This window comes from Saccopteryx leptura, chromosome 13 (genome assembly GCF_036850995.1).
Source record: "Saccopteryx leptura isolate mSacLep1 chromosome 13, mSacLep1_pri_phased_curated, whole genome shotgun sequence".
Taxonomy (NCBI): domain Eukaryota; kingdom Metazoa; phylum Chordata; class Mammalia; order Chiroptera; family Emballonuridae; genus Saccopteryx; species Saccopteryx leptura.
The window spans coordinates 37942370-37955177 of NC_089515.1; the positions used below are offsets into that span (position 1 = coordinate 37942370).

At 59.8% G+C, this 12808-nt stretch overlaps 1 protein-coding gene across 3 annotated transcripts; it reads right to left on the reverse strand.

The window, feature by feature from the left end:
- Nucleotides 1-121: 121 nt before the first annotated feature.
- Nucleotides 122-11679, reverse strand: FURIN (furin, paired basic amino acid cleaving enzyme). Of its 3 annotated transcripts, none has more exons than XM_066355683.1 (16): nucleotides 11430-11679; nucleotides 7817-8155; nucleotides 7356-7454; nucleotides 7155-7250; nucleotides 6680-6808; nucleotides 6495-6571; nucleotides 6096-6184; nucleotides 5432-5604; nucleotides 4821-5033; nucleotides 3940-4040; nucleotides 3717-3820; nucleotides 3510-3627; nucleotides 3220-3399; nucleotides 2677-2801; nucleotides 2465-2575; nucleotides 122-2255 (listed from the first exon to the last, which is right to left on the reverse strand). In XM_066355683.1, the coding sequence occupies exons 2-16, from the start codon at nucleotides 7991-7993 to the stop codon at nucleotides 1663-1665; spliced, it is 2385 nt and encodes a 794-aa protein (XP_066211780.1). In that variant the 5' UTR covers nucleotides 7994-8155; nucleotides 11430-11679; the 3' UTR covers nucleotides 122-1662. The 3 variants fall into 3 exon arrangements, with proteins under 3 accessions (XP_066211780.1, XP_066211781.1, XP_066211782.1); XM_066355684.1 differs by lacking the exon at nucleotides 11430-11679 and adding an exon at nucleotides 10998-11127; XM_066355685.1 differs by lacking the exon at nucleotides 11430-11679 and adding an exon at nucleotides 10783-10919.
- Between the last annotated feature and the right edge of the window lie 1129 nt (nucleotides 11680-12808).

The following is a 12808-nucleotide window of genomic DNA, read 5'->3' on the forward strand; positions in this document are numbered from 1 at the left end:
TTGAGGCACGCAGGATGTCACACTGGGCATCTAACCCCTCCAATTCCCACCCTCACCCCGGACGCAGTGTTCTTCCCAGCATCCTGGGAACAACAGTCATCACCACACTGGAAACCGGGACTGGTTTGCATAGTCTGCACGTTTAATCACTTTAAAACCTCTAACATTATCTCGTGTCCATTAAATAGAACCAACAATGCTGGGTCTGTTTAAATTACAAGGAAAAGAAATCACTGTGCACCAACCCAGTATCTTACAAAACCAGCCGGGCTGGCCACAAGGGGAGGGGGGGGCACCCCTGGACAGGTGGCCAGGCGCCCGGAGGGACTGGGGAAGAGAAAGAAGAGTGCTCCCAAACAGAAGGGGACTGATTGTCCTAATGGGAGGGGTGCAAAGGCACGTCAGAAGAGCGGAACTCGGGGGGCAGGCCAGGCCAGTGCTTTCTCCACCAGGGCACAGTGTTGGAGGGGGCACGGTACCACCGCCTGCCCACCCCTGGCACTTGGAGAACCAGTGACCCATGAGCCCTTGGCAGGACAAGCCCCATCTGAAATATGGACAACAGCCGCCCTCCAGTATAACCCCTTTTCCAAGGCCCCCCCTGGCCAGCCTCCTCAGAACTTGGGGCTCAGCTACACCTCAACTCTCCAGCAACATGCTGCAGTCCCCCACACCTCAGGGCCAGGGCAGCTGGGGGAACAGCAGGGTGGAAAGTAGGCGTGGAAAGGTGGGTGGTCCAGCTGCTATCCCCGTTAAAAATACCAAAAAAATAAAATAAAAAAATCAGCATCTAAAGTGAAATAATCACAGAGTGAAAATATATCCTCAAACAGCCCCTGAGATCCCCACAGGGGAAAGCAGCATCGGGTGAGAGGTGGGAGAGGCCGGCTGGGCCGCCGTCCCTCCCCACCACCCACCCAGGGGCTCCGGGACTGTGAGTGCCAACAGCCCAGGCAACCCCGGGCTCAGAAAACAGGGACTTGGGCCCTGGCTGGAGGGAAGGGTGATCAGGACGTCAGCGTGGGGCTTGGCTTGGCCAGCCTCGCTCAGCGGGCAGCCAGCTGTGGTGAGCAAAGGGACACACGCACACGCGTGCACACGCACACGTGCACACACACACCCCCTGGAAGCACCTGCCTCGCCTTGGTCCCTTCCTTCCATCACTGCTTCTGCCTGAGGCTCATCAGAGGTGGGGGATGGTGTCGGGGATGCACAAGCCCTTGAAGAGGTGGCTTCCTCCTTCACATGCCCCTTGGTCGCCTCCCTGCTACCTGGATGGGGACCATTATTGCTTTAGAGGGACAGGGAAGAAGCCAGAACTGCAACGGGGTCAGGAATCCCCAAAGAGAAGGGCCGCCCCTCTTCACTCCGCAGGTGACTCCGGCTGAGGCCTGGACAGCCTTGGAAAGCTATCCTGAAGGTTCCACTCCTTTCCTCACACAGAGGGGTGCTAGGGGTGGGGTGAGGCCCGCCCCTGCCCCCCAGCTGGTCCTGGGGTCCCACCTCAGGCAGCCAGGAGGACCAAGGATAGGGGGGACGCCATCTCTGCCCCTCTTGCCTCCCAGCTGGGGTCTAAACCCAGTCCCAAGATAAAAAAATACTTTGGTGAATTAAAAAGTGCCCAAGGAGGGGATGGGCTTGAAGGGGCGGCGGTGGCACTCGTCAGAGGATGCTCTGGTCTCTGATAAAGGTGGTCCTCTCGCCCCGGCCCTCGTCCTCCTCAGAGTCTGATGGGCACTCCTGCCAGGCCTCAGGTGGCAGCCCCTTGTAGGAGATGAGGCCGCGGTCCATGGTGTACACCTTCACCCCCCGGAAGCTGAAGCCTGAGCGCAGCTGCAGGACCAGGAAGACAGTGATGAAGACCAGGACAATGAAGGCGCAGCTGAGACCGGCCACCACCTCAGGCAGGTGCGAGGGCAGCAGCCCTGCCCGCGGCCGCGGCTCCATCTCCGCCTCCGGAGATGGTCGGGTCGGTGGCAGCTGCTGGTTCGGTGACTCTCGGCTGCTCTGGCTTTGCCTGGAGCATGTCTGCTCCACAGGGTCCAGGAAGGCGTGGCTGGGGCAAGTGAGGCAGTCTGTAGGGGCTGGCCCCCGACACGTGGCACACGAGGTGTGGCAGGGGGTGCAGACACTGGCACGGATGGTCTCTATGTCGTTCTCGGTGCTGTAGTGTGTACTGAGGACTTGCGGGGCAAAGCCTGGTGGGCAGTGCTGGACGCAGCTTTTCTCGTGCAGGGAGAAGCCTTCCTCGCACACTGCAGGCGTGGGAGAGAAGGCAGGTGTCAGCTGCACTGCCTGTGGCCACGCGGCCAGGGAGACCCAGGACTAGGGCAGCCCAAGTGCAGTCACATCCCCAGGAGCTCCTAGCCCCAGAACTACGTCATTCCACGGGCTTCAGCGTCTCTTCAGACGCCTTTTCCTCCCAGACCTTCGGCCCCAAACCATACCAGCACCCAGTACTGACCGACACAGGCCTGGCTGGATGTAAGGGTCTTGCAGCCGCTGCTCTCGGGAGAGGTGGGCAGCCCCTCAGGGGCTGTGCCATACAGCACGAGGGTGAACTTGGTCAGCGTCCCTATTCCGGTGGGGGAGGAGGCCAGAGTGAGTGGCGCTGGGACCCAGCCTCCAGACCCCACTGTCTCTTCTCCTTGCCCCCAGCCCTCGAGTGCCCCATACCGTAGTTGTTGGCTTCACTGGTGTTTTCAATCTCCAGGACCCACTCTCCAGAGGGGTCCTCATCCCAGGAGTGGGTTGTCATGAAGGCCCAGTCATTAAAACCATCCGCAGAGTAGTCGTGTGGCCTGGGGGAGCAGGGGGCACACTGCTGTCTGCGGTCTCTGGGGACCCCAGCCAGGGAGCACCAACCCCCACACCCTCCCCAGCAATAGCACCCCGCCATGGGGCTGGAAATGCTGGGGGCTCGGATTCCCAGTAGAACAGATGTTCTTGAGCAGAAAGTTTCTGGAACTGTGCAAGGGCACTGCCCAGGGAAGGACACGGCGTGGCATCTGAAGGGTCAAATCAGGGAGTCCTGCAACATGGGACAGTCCCACAGGATAAACCATCCCAAAATTCCAACAGTGCCCAGCTGAGATTATTCAGGGACCACCAGGGCCGTGGGAGTGAGTGAGTGAGTGAATGAATGGATGAACGGATGGATGGACGGACGCACACAGACGCGGGAGAGAGGACGTGCTGGACAGGGGACAGGGCAAGCACCTGGCAGCCAGCAGAGTGGAGCGGGTGCCCAAGGGGCTGACCAGGTGGATAGCCAGGTCGCCACGGCGATTGTAGGACAGAGTGAGGCGTGCCTGAGCGTGCTCCAGCCGGGTGATGTGACCGGCCTCCCCTAGGCAGGCGGTCACAGTCTTCCGCACCTCCAGATGCTTCCCAATGTCCCTGTGCAGAGAGCATCATGACGATCTGTCAGCCTGGTCTAGAGGGACCCAAGGGCACACCTGCCACTCTCAGGTGTCACCTGCCCCGCCCAGCCGGGATCCAGCCCTCACCTGGGCTCAGTAAGGATGTCAATAACGCACTTCCGCTGGGGAGCCACTGTCGTCCAGTTCTGGGCCAAGGCCACCATAGCGCCTGCGTCCAACAACCCATAGCCATAGGAATGGCTGACTGTGGGGCAGGGAAGGAGGGTCGGCTGAGAGGCACAGAGCACTTCCCACCGACCCCCAATCCAGCCCACTGGGCCACCCCATCCTCACCTTTCCGGCCCACACCATTGGTGGCCCAATCGTTAGCATTAAGGTGTGCTGGCTTCGAGGTCTGTACCACCAGGTGCTGCATGTCCCGCCAGGTGAGGTTCTTACTGCAAAGGAGGGAGGGAGAGACTGGACTCGGTCTCTGGGCAGGGAAGCGGGAGACCAAGGGCCGCCCTACAGAGGGCACGGGTGGGGACAGGGCTCCCCCTCCACTCCCACCACTTACTTGGCCTCCAGGGTGAGAGCAATGATGCCCGCTGCCAAGGGGGCAGAGGCCGAGGTGCCCGTGTGAGATTCGGTACACTTCTGCCGCAAGTCAGTGGTCACCTGACAGGAGAACAATAGTGTTGCGCCTGCGGTGAGCGGAGGGGACCAGAGAGTCCACGAGCTTGCCTTTCCTCCCCCTACAGGCCCTGAGCTCCACAGGTGGTGCAGCAGGCCAGGACCAGACCAGGACACCCAGCTCCCAGGGCTGCCTGGCTTCCTGGCTGCCTTGCTAGGGACAGGCTAATGTCTGGCCCTTTCCGGACCTGTTTCCCAAGGAACAAGGGGATTGCACTTGAGGTTGGAGATCACTAAGACCACTTCCCAGGGGCTCCATAGAGGGCTCAATGGCCCCCAAGATTCTTTTTTTTTTTTCTTTACAGAGACAGAGAGAGTCAGAGAGAAGGATAGACAGGGACAGACAAAAATGGAGAGAGATAAGAGGCATAAATCACTAGTTTTTCATTGCGACACCTTAATTGTTCATTGATTGCTTTCTCATATGCGCCTTGACTGTGGGCCTTCAGCAGACTGAGCAACCCCTTGCTCGAATCAGTGACCTTGGGTCTAAGCTGGTGAGCTTTGCTCAAACCAGATGAGCCTGTGCTCAAGCTAGCGACCTCGGGGTCTTGAACCTGGGTCCTCTGCACCCCATATCGATGCTCTATCCACTGCGCCACCGCCTGGTCAGGCGTCCCCCAAGATTCTTAAAGGGCCCCGCAACTCCCATCCCCCAATGCCGGAGCCAGTGCCACCAGGCCATGTGCAGGTATGAGGGAGGCGGGGCTGGGCGGAGCCAGCAACCATCCCCACTTCCTTGGCCCGCACCAGGGCAAAACTTACAATTTGCTTCTCATTCTGGTTTCCACTACTGTAGGTGGTGGCCAGTGTGGAGGAGCAGGCCTCGCTGTACCAGGGCACGTTGCCAAACTGCGTGGCGCTGCTGATGGACAGCGTGTAGATGCTGTTGGTGTAGCCATCGCAGTTGCAGCTGTCATGTTCCCGGCCCCCGTTCCCCGAGGCCCAGACGAAGATGGAGCCCAGCCCCCCACGGCCCTGTGGACAGAGTAGGCTGAGGTCACTGGAGAACAAGACTTGGGGGAAGCCTAGTAGGCAGAGACACTTCTATAGACAGGGAAGGCAGGGGCCTCCTTCTCAGGGACCCTCTATCCCCGCCACCCCCAGTTCCCTGGTGGGTCAGGTGTCCATGCCCAGGAGGCAGACAGCACTAACAAAATGCTCAGAGTGGTGATTCCCGGGAATGGAATTATAGGTGGTTTTAATTTACTTTTCTTTTTGTTCTGTCTTTCTAGTCCTTTAACATTTTAATAAACATGCTTTGTGTAAAATTAAAATTAAACACAAGAATAAGTGAACAGGACAGAAAGACACAAGAAAGCAAGCTACATAAACAGGAATGTGCCTAGCCTGCAGAAGCCGGGCCTGGCCCTCACCTGGCTCACTCCCCGGAAGAAGGCCTCCTCGGCCAGGCGGGCTGGCCCATCCACAGTCTTGCCGTCATCCTCAGGGCCCCAGCTGGCGCTGTAGATGTGGATGTGGTTGGGGTTCAGGCCCAGTGAGCGCGCCTCCACCGCGTCTGTCACCTCGCCGTCCAGCATGCGCACCCCTGGCCAGGGAAGGGGCAGGGTGAAGGATGCCGCATGGGTTCAGCTGCCAGGAGCACCCTGGGAGCACCCCCGGCCGTGCACCCAGAGGATGGGCAATGGCGGAGAGGCTGGTGCTGGGAGAGCCGGAGCTCTAACTCCGTGGCCTGCCTCTTCCTCTCCCTTTTCTCTGGGGAGGAGAAAAGAACACCCCTGCCCTCAACCATCAGGGCACGTCTCTGAGTTCCCAAAGGAGCGTGGTAATCCAGGCCTGCTGCGTAAGGACTCAGAGTGGCTGGGGTGGAGGTAGGAGGTAGGGAAGCTCCTACTAAGAAACACTCAGCCACCCCAGCACAGGGCCCCCAGCAGTGGTGGTGCAACCTTCTAAGGAATAGCCACATGGTCAAAAGGATGCACAGTGGGAAAGAGGCAGGCACTGGCTGAATGCAAAGTGGATGTGAAAAACCCCACCTGAAGAACCCTCCCAAAGATAGTGGCCAAGGCTTACACCCACCTCCGATGCGGGCGTTGTAGGCCACACCCACACCACAGACGCCATTGTTGGCCACCGCGGCCACTTCACCTGCACACCGTGTGCCGTGCCTACCAGGTCCAAGAGCATGGCATTAGTGGTGGACAGAGCCTGGCAGGTGAACCCTGAGGAGCAGAGGGTCACCAAGCCCCTCCACCCGTGACCGCTGTCCCACATGTAGGCACAGTACCCTCCCACACACTCCACTTGGCCTGAGGCCACCTTGGCTCTGACCAAACCCTCCCTCAGAGCCCCAACAAGCCCAGGACTGCAGGAAGGATGTCGGCCTTGCAGGCAGCACATGTCTGCAGCATGGCTCAGCCTTGCTTCCTTTGTGGGAGAGGAGGAGGAAGGCAGAGGCCAGGGACTGAAGTTTCTGACCTGTTGTCATTCATCTGCGTGTACCGAGGCTGTGGGTCAGGGTCCTGATCGTTGACATCAAAACTGGCCCCCGGATCCTGGAAAGGACGTGGCTGTCGTCAGGAGCAGCCTAACCACGCTGGCAGAAGAGGACCACCCTTAGACCTCCTCACCAGGGATCACTGCCTCCCCTGACACCTGCTCACATAATTGCCTGCCAGGTCCGGGTGGTTCTTCTCGATGCCATCATCCAGGATGGAGACCACAATGCCGCGCCCTGTGTAGCCCTGGGCCCAGGCCTCCCTCACGTTCAGGTCCCGCTGGGTGATGCCAGACTGCAAAGACACCCATCCCCACGGCACTTGTGAACATGGTTGGTTGTGTGAGGGCAGGGTACCTGGAAGCATCCCCTCACCATCCCCAAACCACCTTCCCCACCCACTGCTGCTCCTGAAATGCCACCACTGGCTGTCTGCGCTCCGTGGAAGTGTAAAGAACCCTGGGAGGGCACCCCCCACGCCCCAGGCCCAGCAGGGTGGGCTAAGGAGAGACTGCTCAGCAGACAGAAAGAGGAAGAATGAGAGGAGGCCTCAAAGTCGGTCTCACGTCCCTGTGGGACCCCTCAGTGGACAGGTGGCTGCATCTGAAGGGGATGACCCAGGACTCTAGGAGGAAACGTACCAGGTACCACTGCTGGGGAAACTTGGGGTCCGTGGGCTCCTGGTATATGTCCCTTTTGGTCCGCCGCTTTGCCACCTGCTGCTCCAGCCACTGTACCTGTGAGGGGTGAGAGAGGCGGTGTGGGTGGAGGAGTGGGAGGGAGAGAGGCATTCCTGAGAGCAGGAAGGGAAGGGGAGCAGGAGGGGCCTGGGCTGCACTCACTTGAGGCTCTCTCTGCAGCCGGCTGTGCCGCAGGCGGTGAGGCGACAGGGACCGCTTTGTCACAGCTCGATGCCAGAAGTGGTAATAGTCGCCGAAGATCTGCAACAGAGCAGTAAGACTGGGCTGGGCTTTCCATCTGTCAGTCCCCAGGGAGGCGGGGGACAAGGTGGACAACAGGCTGCAGGGGAGGCACACAATGGCAGGAGGTGGTATGGGCATCTGCTCCCTGCCATAGTCCCCTGTGCCGGGGACCAAGGGGGACTGCCCCTCTCTAGGGTACACTGAGCAACCTATGCTAGAAACCCAAGGGCAGAGCAAGCCACTGTCACATCCTCTGGCCACACAGAACATACCCGGAGCAGACAAGCCCCATTCCTGCTCCCAGTGCCAGAACCCCTACCCTCACCAGCCCACTCTCCGAAATGTCCTAAGCCCAGGTAGCTGGTAGCAAGAACACCTACCTGGCCCCGGTTGAGAAAGCCATGCTTGAGTGCCAGGTGGTCCGCCACAGCCGGGCCTCCAGGGATGTGCACAGCCCAGGTGTTGGTGAAGACCTTCTGGCCATGGGCATCAGCTACCAGCAGGACCAAGGGTCCTGCTGCTGCTACCACCCATAGCAACCAGGGCCTCAGCTCCATGGGGGGACAGGTGACTGGTACCGCGGAGCCCTCGTCTCCTTGGCCTGGTCACAGGGCCTCGGCCCCCACGTGCCAACACACTGCCTGTGGCCCGGGGCTGACTGGCGGGGGCATGGGGCCGAGCTGGGCAGGGCTGTGGCAGGAGGATGCGGGCTGCTGGCTCTGAGAGGAACGGGGAGGAAAGGGGGAGAGTCAGTCCCTCACACCAGGGCTAATGCTGCCTTCCCGCTCTGGCATGCCTCAAGACAGGCCTGAAAGGGTCTTTGGGGGAGAGGGGTAAAAATCCAGCCCCCACAGACAGCTAGAGGGATGGACAGATGGACCCCTCCACACACGCAGCTCCCAAGCTCTCTCCACACAAGAATATAGAAGTGGGATGAAGGATATCAAGACCTGAGTCACTTGAAATCAGAGCAACCGAATAGATGCTTGCCAGAATCAAAGTAAAAAGGATGGGTTACAACAGCATGTACACGATTCCATTTTGTTTTTAAAAAACTATTTATACATGTATGTTTATACAGAACCACAAAACAAAATCTGGACAGACATACACACGCTAAATTGTTAACAATGGTTCTCTCAAGATGGTGAGAATTACGAGTAATTATATTTTTCTTTGTGTCATTGTATGCTTTCCTAATTACCTAGATATATTTTATAAAATAATAAAACGTTGGCTTTTTGAAGTTTCTTAATAGGCAGCATCTACACAGCTCGCTATGGTTTCCTGGTTCAGCAAAGCAGACCCAGCCCGTTATTTGCAAAGACACACGGCCTCTGGGCAGAAAAGCAGATGACCCTCGGTGGGACGGGGCTAAACGCAGGGATCACAGAGGCTTCCCCTCCTTTTATGGCCCAGACCCTTGGTCACCATCAAAGTCAGGGCTCAGGCTTTTTTTTTTTTTTACTGTTTCCTGGGGAACGCTGGGGCCGCCCAGCCCTGTCCCGCCTTGGCCTGGAGGCCCCCAGCAGCCCCCTTGCTCCCTCCACACCCACCAGCCTTGCATAATCCAAGTGGGGCAGCCAGGGCAAACACTGGCTGCTGTGCCAGGAGCACCAAGGTGAGGCTGAATCAATAGTCCTCATGTTGTTTTTCCTCCTTCAGCAAACAGACAGCGGGACCTCTCTGCCCGGGGCCACATAACTGTCCCCACACAGGGCCCCTAACTAGCCAGAAGCCAAGCCTCTGGGGTGGGGAGAAGCTGGGGGAGGTCCCAGCAGGGTTGCTAGAGGTATCCCGGCTCAATGCCAAGGCCTGCCCACAAGGCCCAGGATGCCCCCACCACTCCCACGGCCCAGCCCCAAAGGAGGCCACTCTGCCAGGAGGCAAAATGAAGCTCTCAGCTCCCCGGGGCCCTGAAAGCTGGGCAGGCGGGCTCACCACTGGGAACCCTCCATTCCCACTTCTGTTCTTGCTGCAGCCCCGCCATGCAGGCTGGGGGGACTCAACACGCTATTCCTGGAGTATTTTCAGTTTATACCAAAATAACCTGACAGCTGATGGCAGGAGGCATCCACAATGCAGTTCCTCACCCCGGAAGGGCAGAGTCTACAGGACTCTGAGGGAGGCCTGGAAGCCACAGCCCCAGGATGTCTTGAGTGGCCAAGTTCCAAAAAGCTAGTCAAAGCAATGGCTAGGCAGCCAGACCTCTAGCCCTCGGGGGTGAAGGGACCCCAAGCCCTTCATTTAACAGAAGATACTGGGGCTCTGGGGGCAAAGACAGATGGGAAAGAGACCTCTTTTCTTCTTCTTGCCACCACAATAGCTGCCTCTTGAGTCCAGATGTCATGCACAGTCACCCCTTGACCACGTGCTGTGAGCCCTGCTGGAGCCCCCAAACTAAGATTGGGTTCAACTGGGTCTAGCCCAGGTTCTGGCCAACAGTGGATAGAGCAGCAGCTGCTTGGTGTTAAAGGTGACTAACCAATTATTTAATTACATTTCAGCACCCAGAAAGTAAGAAGACTTTTAGGCGCATCCAAACAATACCCAAGCGCGGGTGTCCTCGCTGTGCCCAATGTTCCCAGCCATGGCAGTGGGGCACGTGGCTTCCACAGAGCCATGACCCACCCCCAAACAGCCCTGTCTCAGCATCCTGGAGGGAGCGAGGACCCCCATTTCCCAAAAGAGCTGGCACTGAGAACAATGAATGAACGGGCTTCTCCCCACCCCCATTCCAGACTCTGACTCACCCTCTGAGTCCAAGTTCTTGCTGTATTTCTTGCCTCCCGTGATGCCCTCTCACATGGGACTCAGCTCCTAGATGTGGACCCTCTTTCTGGCTGTGTTCTCCTTTTTCCCAAGCTCCGGACAAACAGCCACTCCAAGGCACCCACAGTGAACCTACCCCAGGTCCGGCTGCTGTTTCCCAGGCACTGGGGGTCTGGCAGACAGGCTGCCTGGGAAACCCGATCCGTAACTCCTTCCAGCCTCTCTTACCCAGCCAGGTCCTATTACAGACACTTAAAGGCTCCCTTGAAATTTTGACTTCCAGCTTCCACTCAACTCACATTTGCTGTGTGATCTTAGATAAGTCACTTCCTCTCTGAGCCTCAGTTTCCTTGGTGGTAAAAAACTGCTAACCCAGAGGTTTTCAAACTTTTTTAAAAGCCACAAAATCCTTTTTAAAAATCTTACGTGGAAACCCAATGTAGTAAATAGTAACACTGAGGCCACTGTGGTTGAGTAGGCTCCGGCTTGACTCCTCTCCTATGCCGTGTCCACACCTGGCCAGCAGCTACCCAGCCCTCCCTTAGGCCACATCACGGATTCCCATCGCACTGACCAAGTCGCAGAGAACTCCAACCCTCTCCCGAGAAGGAGGGTCTGCTGCACCCCCAGAGCCAAGGAAGTAGGGGACGGAGGGAAAGCAGGTTCTGACCAGACTGACTGCTGTCAGACCTGTCTGGCAGGCAGGCAGGCCGCCGCTCCGTCCAGCCACCCGACGCGGGCGGCAGGGGCCTCAGCCAGGCCTCCGCGGGAGGCAGTCCCGGAACCTACCTGAGCCGGCCTCCCACAGCCGCCGGTCCCGCACCTGAGTCTCCGGCCGCCCAGGTGTGCGGGCGGGGGCGGGGGGCGGAGGCGAGGCCCCGGCCCCGGAACAACCTCCCGCCCCCCACCAGCAGCTCCTCCCTCCCCGGGCGCGGAGGGGGCGAGCCGGCGGCGGCCCCGGGGGACGGCGGCGGGGGGGCGCCCGCGCCTCTGGAATTCTCTCCCATCCCGCCCTCGCGGGGCCCCGCGCCGCTTCCTGAGGTCAGAGGGCTCGCCCCGGCCCCAGCGGAAAAGTACCGGCGCGGGCAGGGCCGGGGCCGGGGCCGGGGCCGGGGCCGCGGCGGGCGCGCGCTCAGGTGGGCTTCTCCAGCAGAGGGCCCAGTCCGGCCGCGCCCCTGGGCCCGGCTCCCGCGCCCCAGGCCCAGCGCCCTCGCCGCTTACCTTGGGGAGCCCGGGCGGGGAAACTTTTCCAGGCGAGCGCCGCGGCGGCTCGGGCGCCGCTCGGCCGAGCAAGGAGCCCGGCAGCGGGGCCTGAGCTCGGCGCGCTCCCCGCGCCCGGCAGTAGCGTCACCGCGCGGAGGCGGGCGGCGCGGCGGCGCAGCCTCGGCCTCGGCCCGGCCGGCGACCAGGACAGGGCTCGGCCTGGGCTCGGGCTCCGGCGCGGGCGGGGGCAGCGGCCGGGCCGCGGCGCGCGGCTTGTTTACTCCGGCCGCTGTCAGCGGCTCGCGGCGGCCCCGGCTCCTCCTCCTCCGCCGCCGAGCCCCTCCCCCGCGCGGCGCCACCTCCGCGCTCCCGGCCGCCGCCGTCCCCGTCCCGCCGCCTCGCCGCCTCCGCCGCCCGCGCCGCCCATGCTGCCCGGGCCCGCGTTCGGAGGAGCGTGGGCCCTAAGGGCGGCCTCCACCTCCGGCTCCCGTAGGGGCCGGTAGGAACCGGGGCCTGAGGTCCCAGAGCCCTCGTGGCTGCCCAGTGCGTCCCCCAGGCCCCAGGTGCCTGCGCCTGGGCTCGGCTTCTCGCGCCGCGAGCTCCAACGGCGGGAGGCACGGAGACCCGGACTCGGAACCCTCGGCTTGGGTTGGGAAGGGCTTGAGGAGTCGCTCGGAGCCCAGTGACGGCTGGATTCTGGGGGAGCTGGCCCTCTCCCCCCACTTCCCACTACCGATCTCTGAGTTTGGGCATGACCGGGTAAGTGCCCTGGATGACTGATCTGGGGCACTCAACCTGGGATCGGACTTCACAGCAGCCGGCAAACCCCGAGATCTTATTTGCATCTATAGCTATATATAGACAGGTGGATAAGCAGAAAAAGAAGCCCACCGCCTTTTAATTTGACCAGCTGACGGGCACCAGGCCGGCCACTTGACAGTATCTCTGTTTTATGTACATTATTTAATCCACATAATCCTTTCAAGCCGATATTAATCCCATTTTACAGATAAGGAAACTGAGGTGTGCAGAGTTTAAATAATCTAAGTTCCCAGACTAGCAGGCCTCAGAGCCTGGAAGACCTGTGTGGGACTTCAGCAGAGCCTGGATCCCAGCACTTGTAATATACCAGCCAACTCTGCTCCCTCCCTGGGTCCCTGCCCTAGAAAACGTCTGTGCTACTTGGAGAGGCCACCCCTGCTTGAGCTGTGAAAGAAAACGGGGAAATGTGGCCAGTAGTTCTCTAGGCTAGGTTATTCCAAGGTTGGAGAGCATTCTCTACCCATCCCTTCCTGTTCACTGTGAGATAACCCCGCAGCACAGGATTATCCAGTGGCCTCCTTAACACAGGCTTGGGAATAACGACAAAAACGAACACTATCCAGTGCTTACTAGGA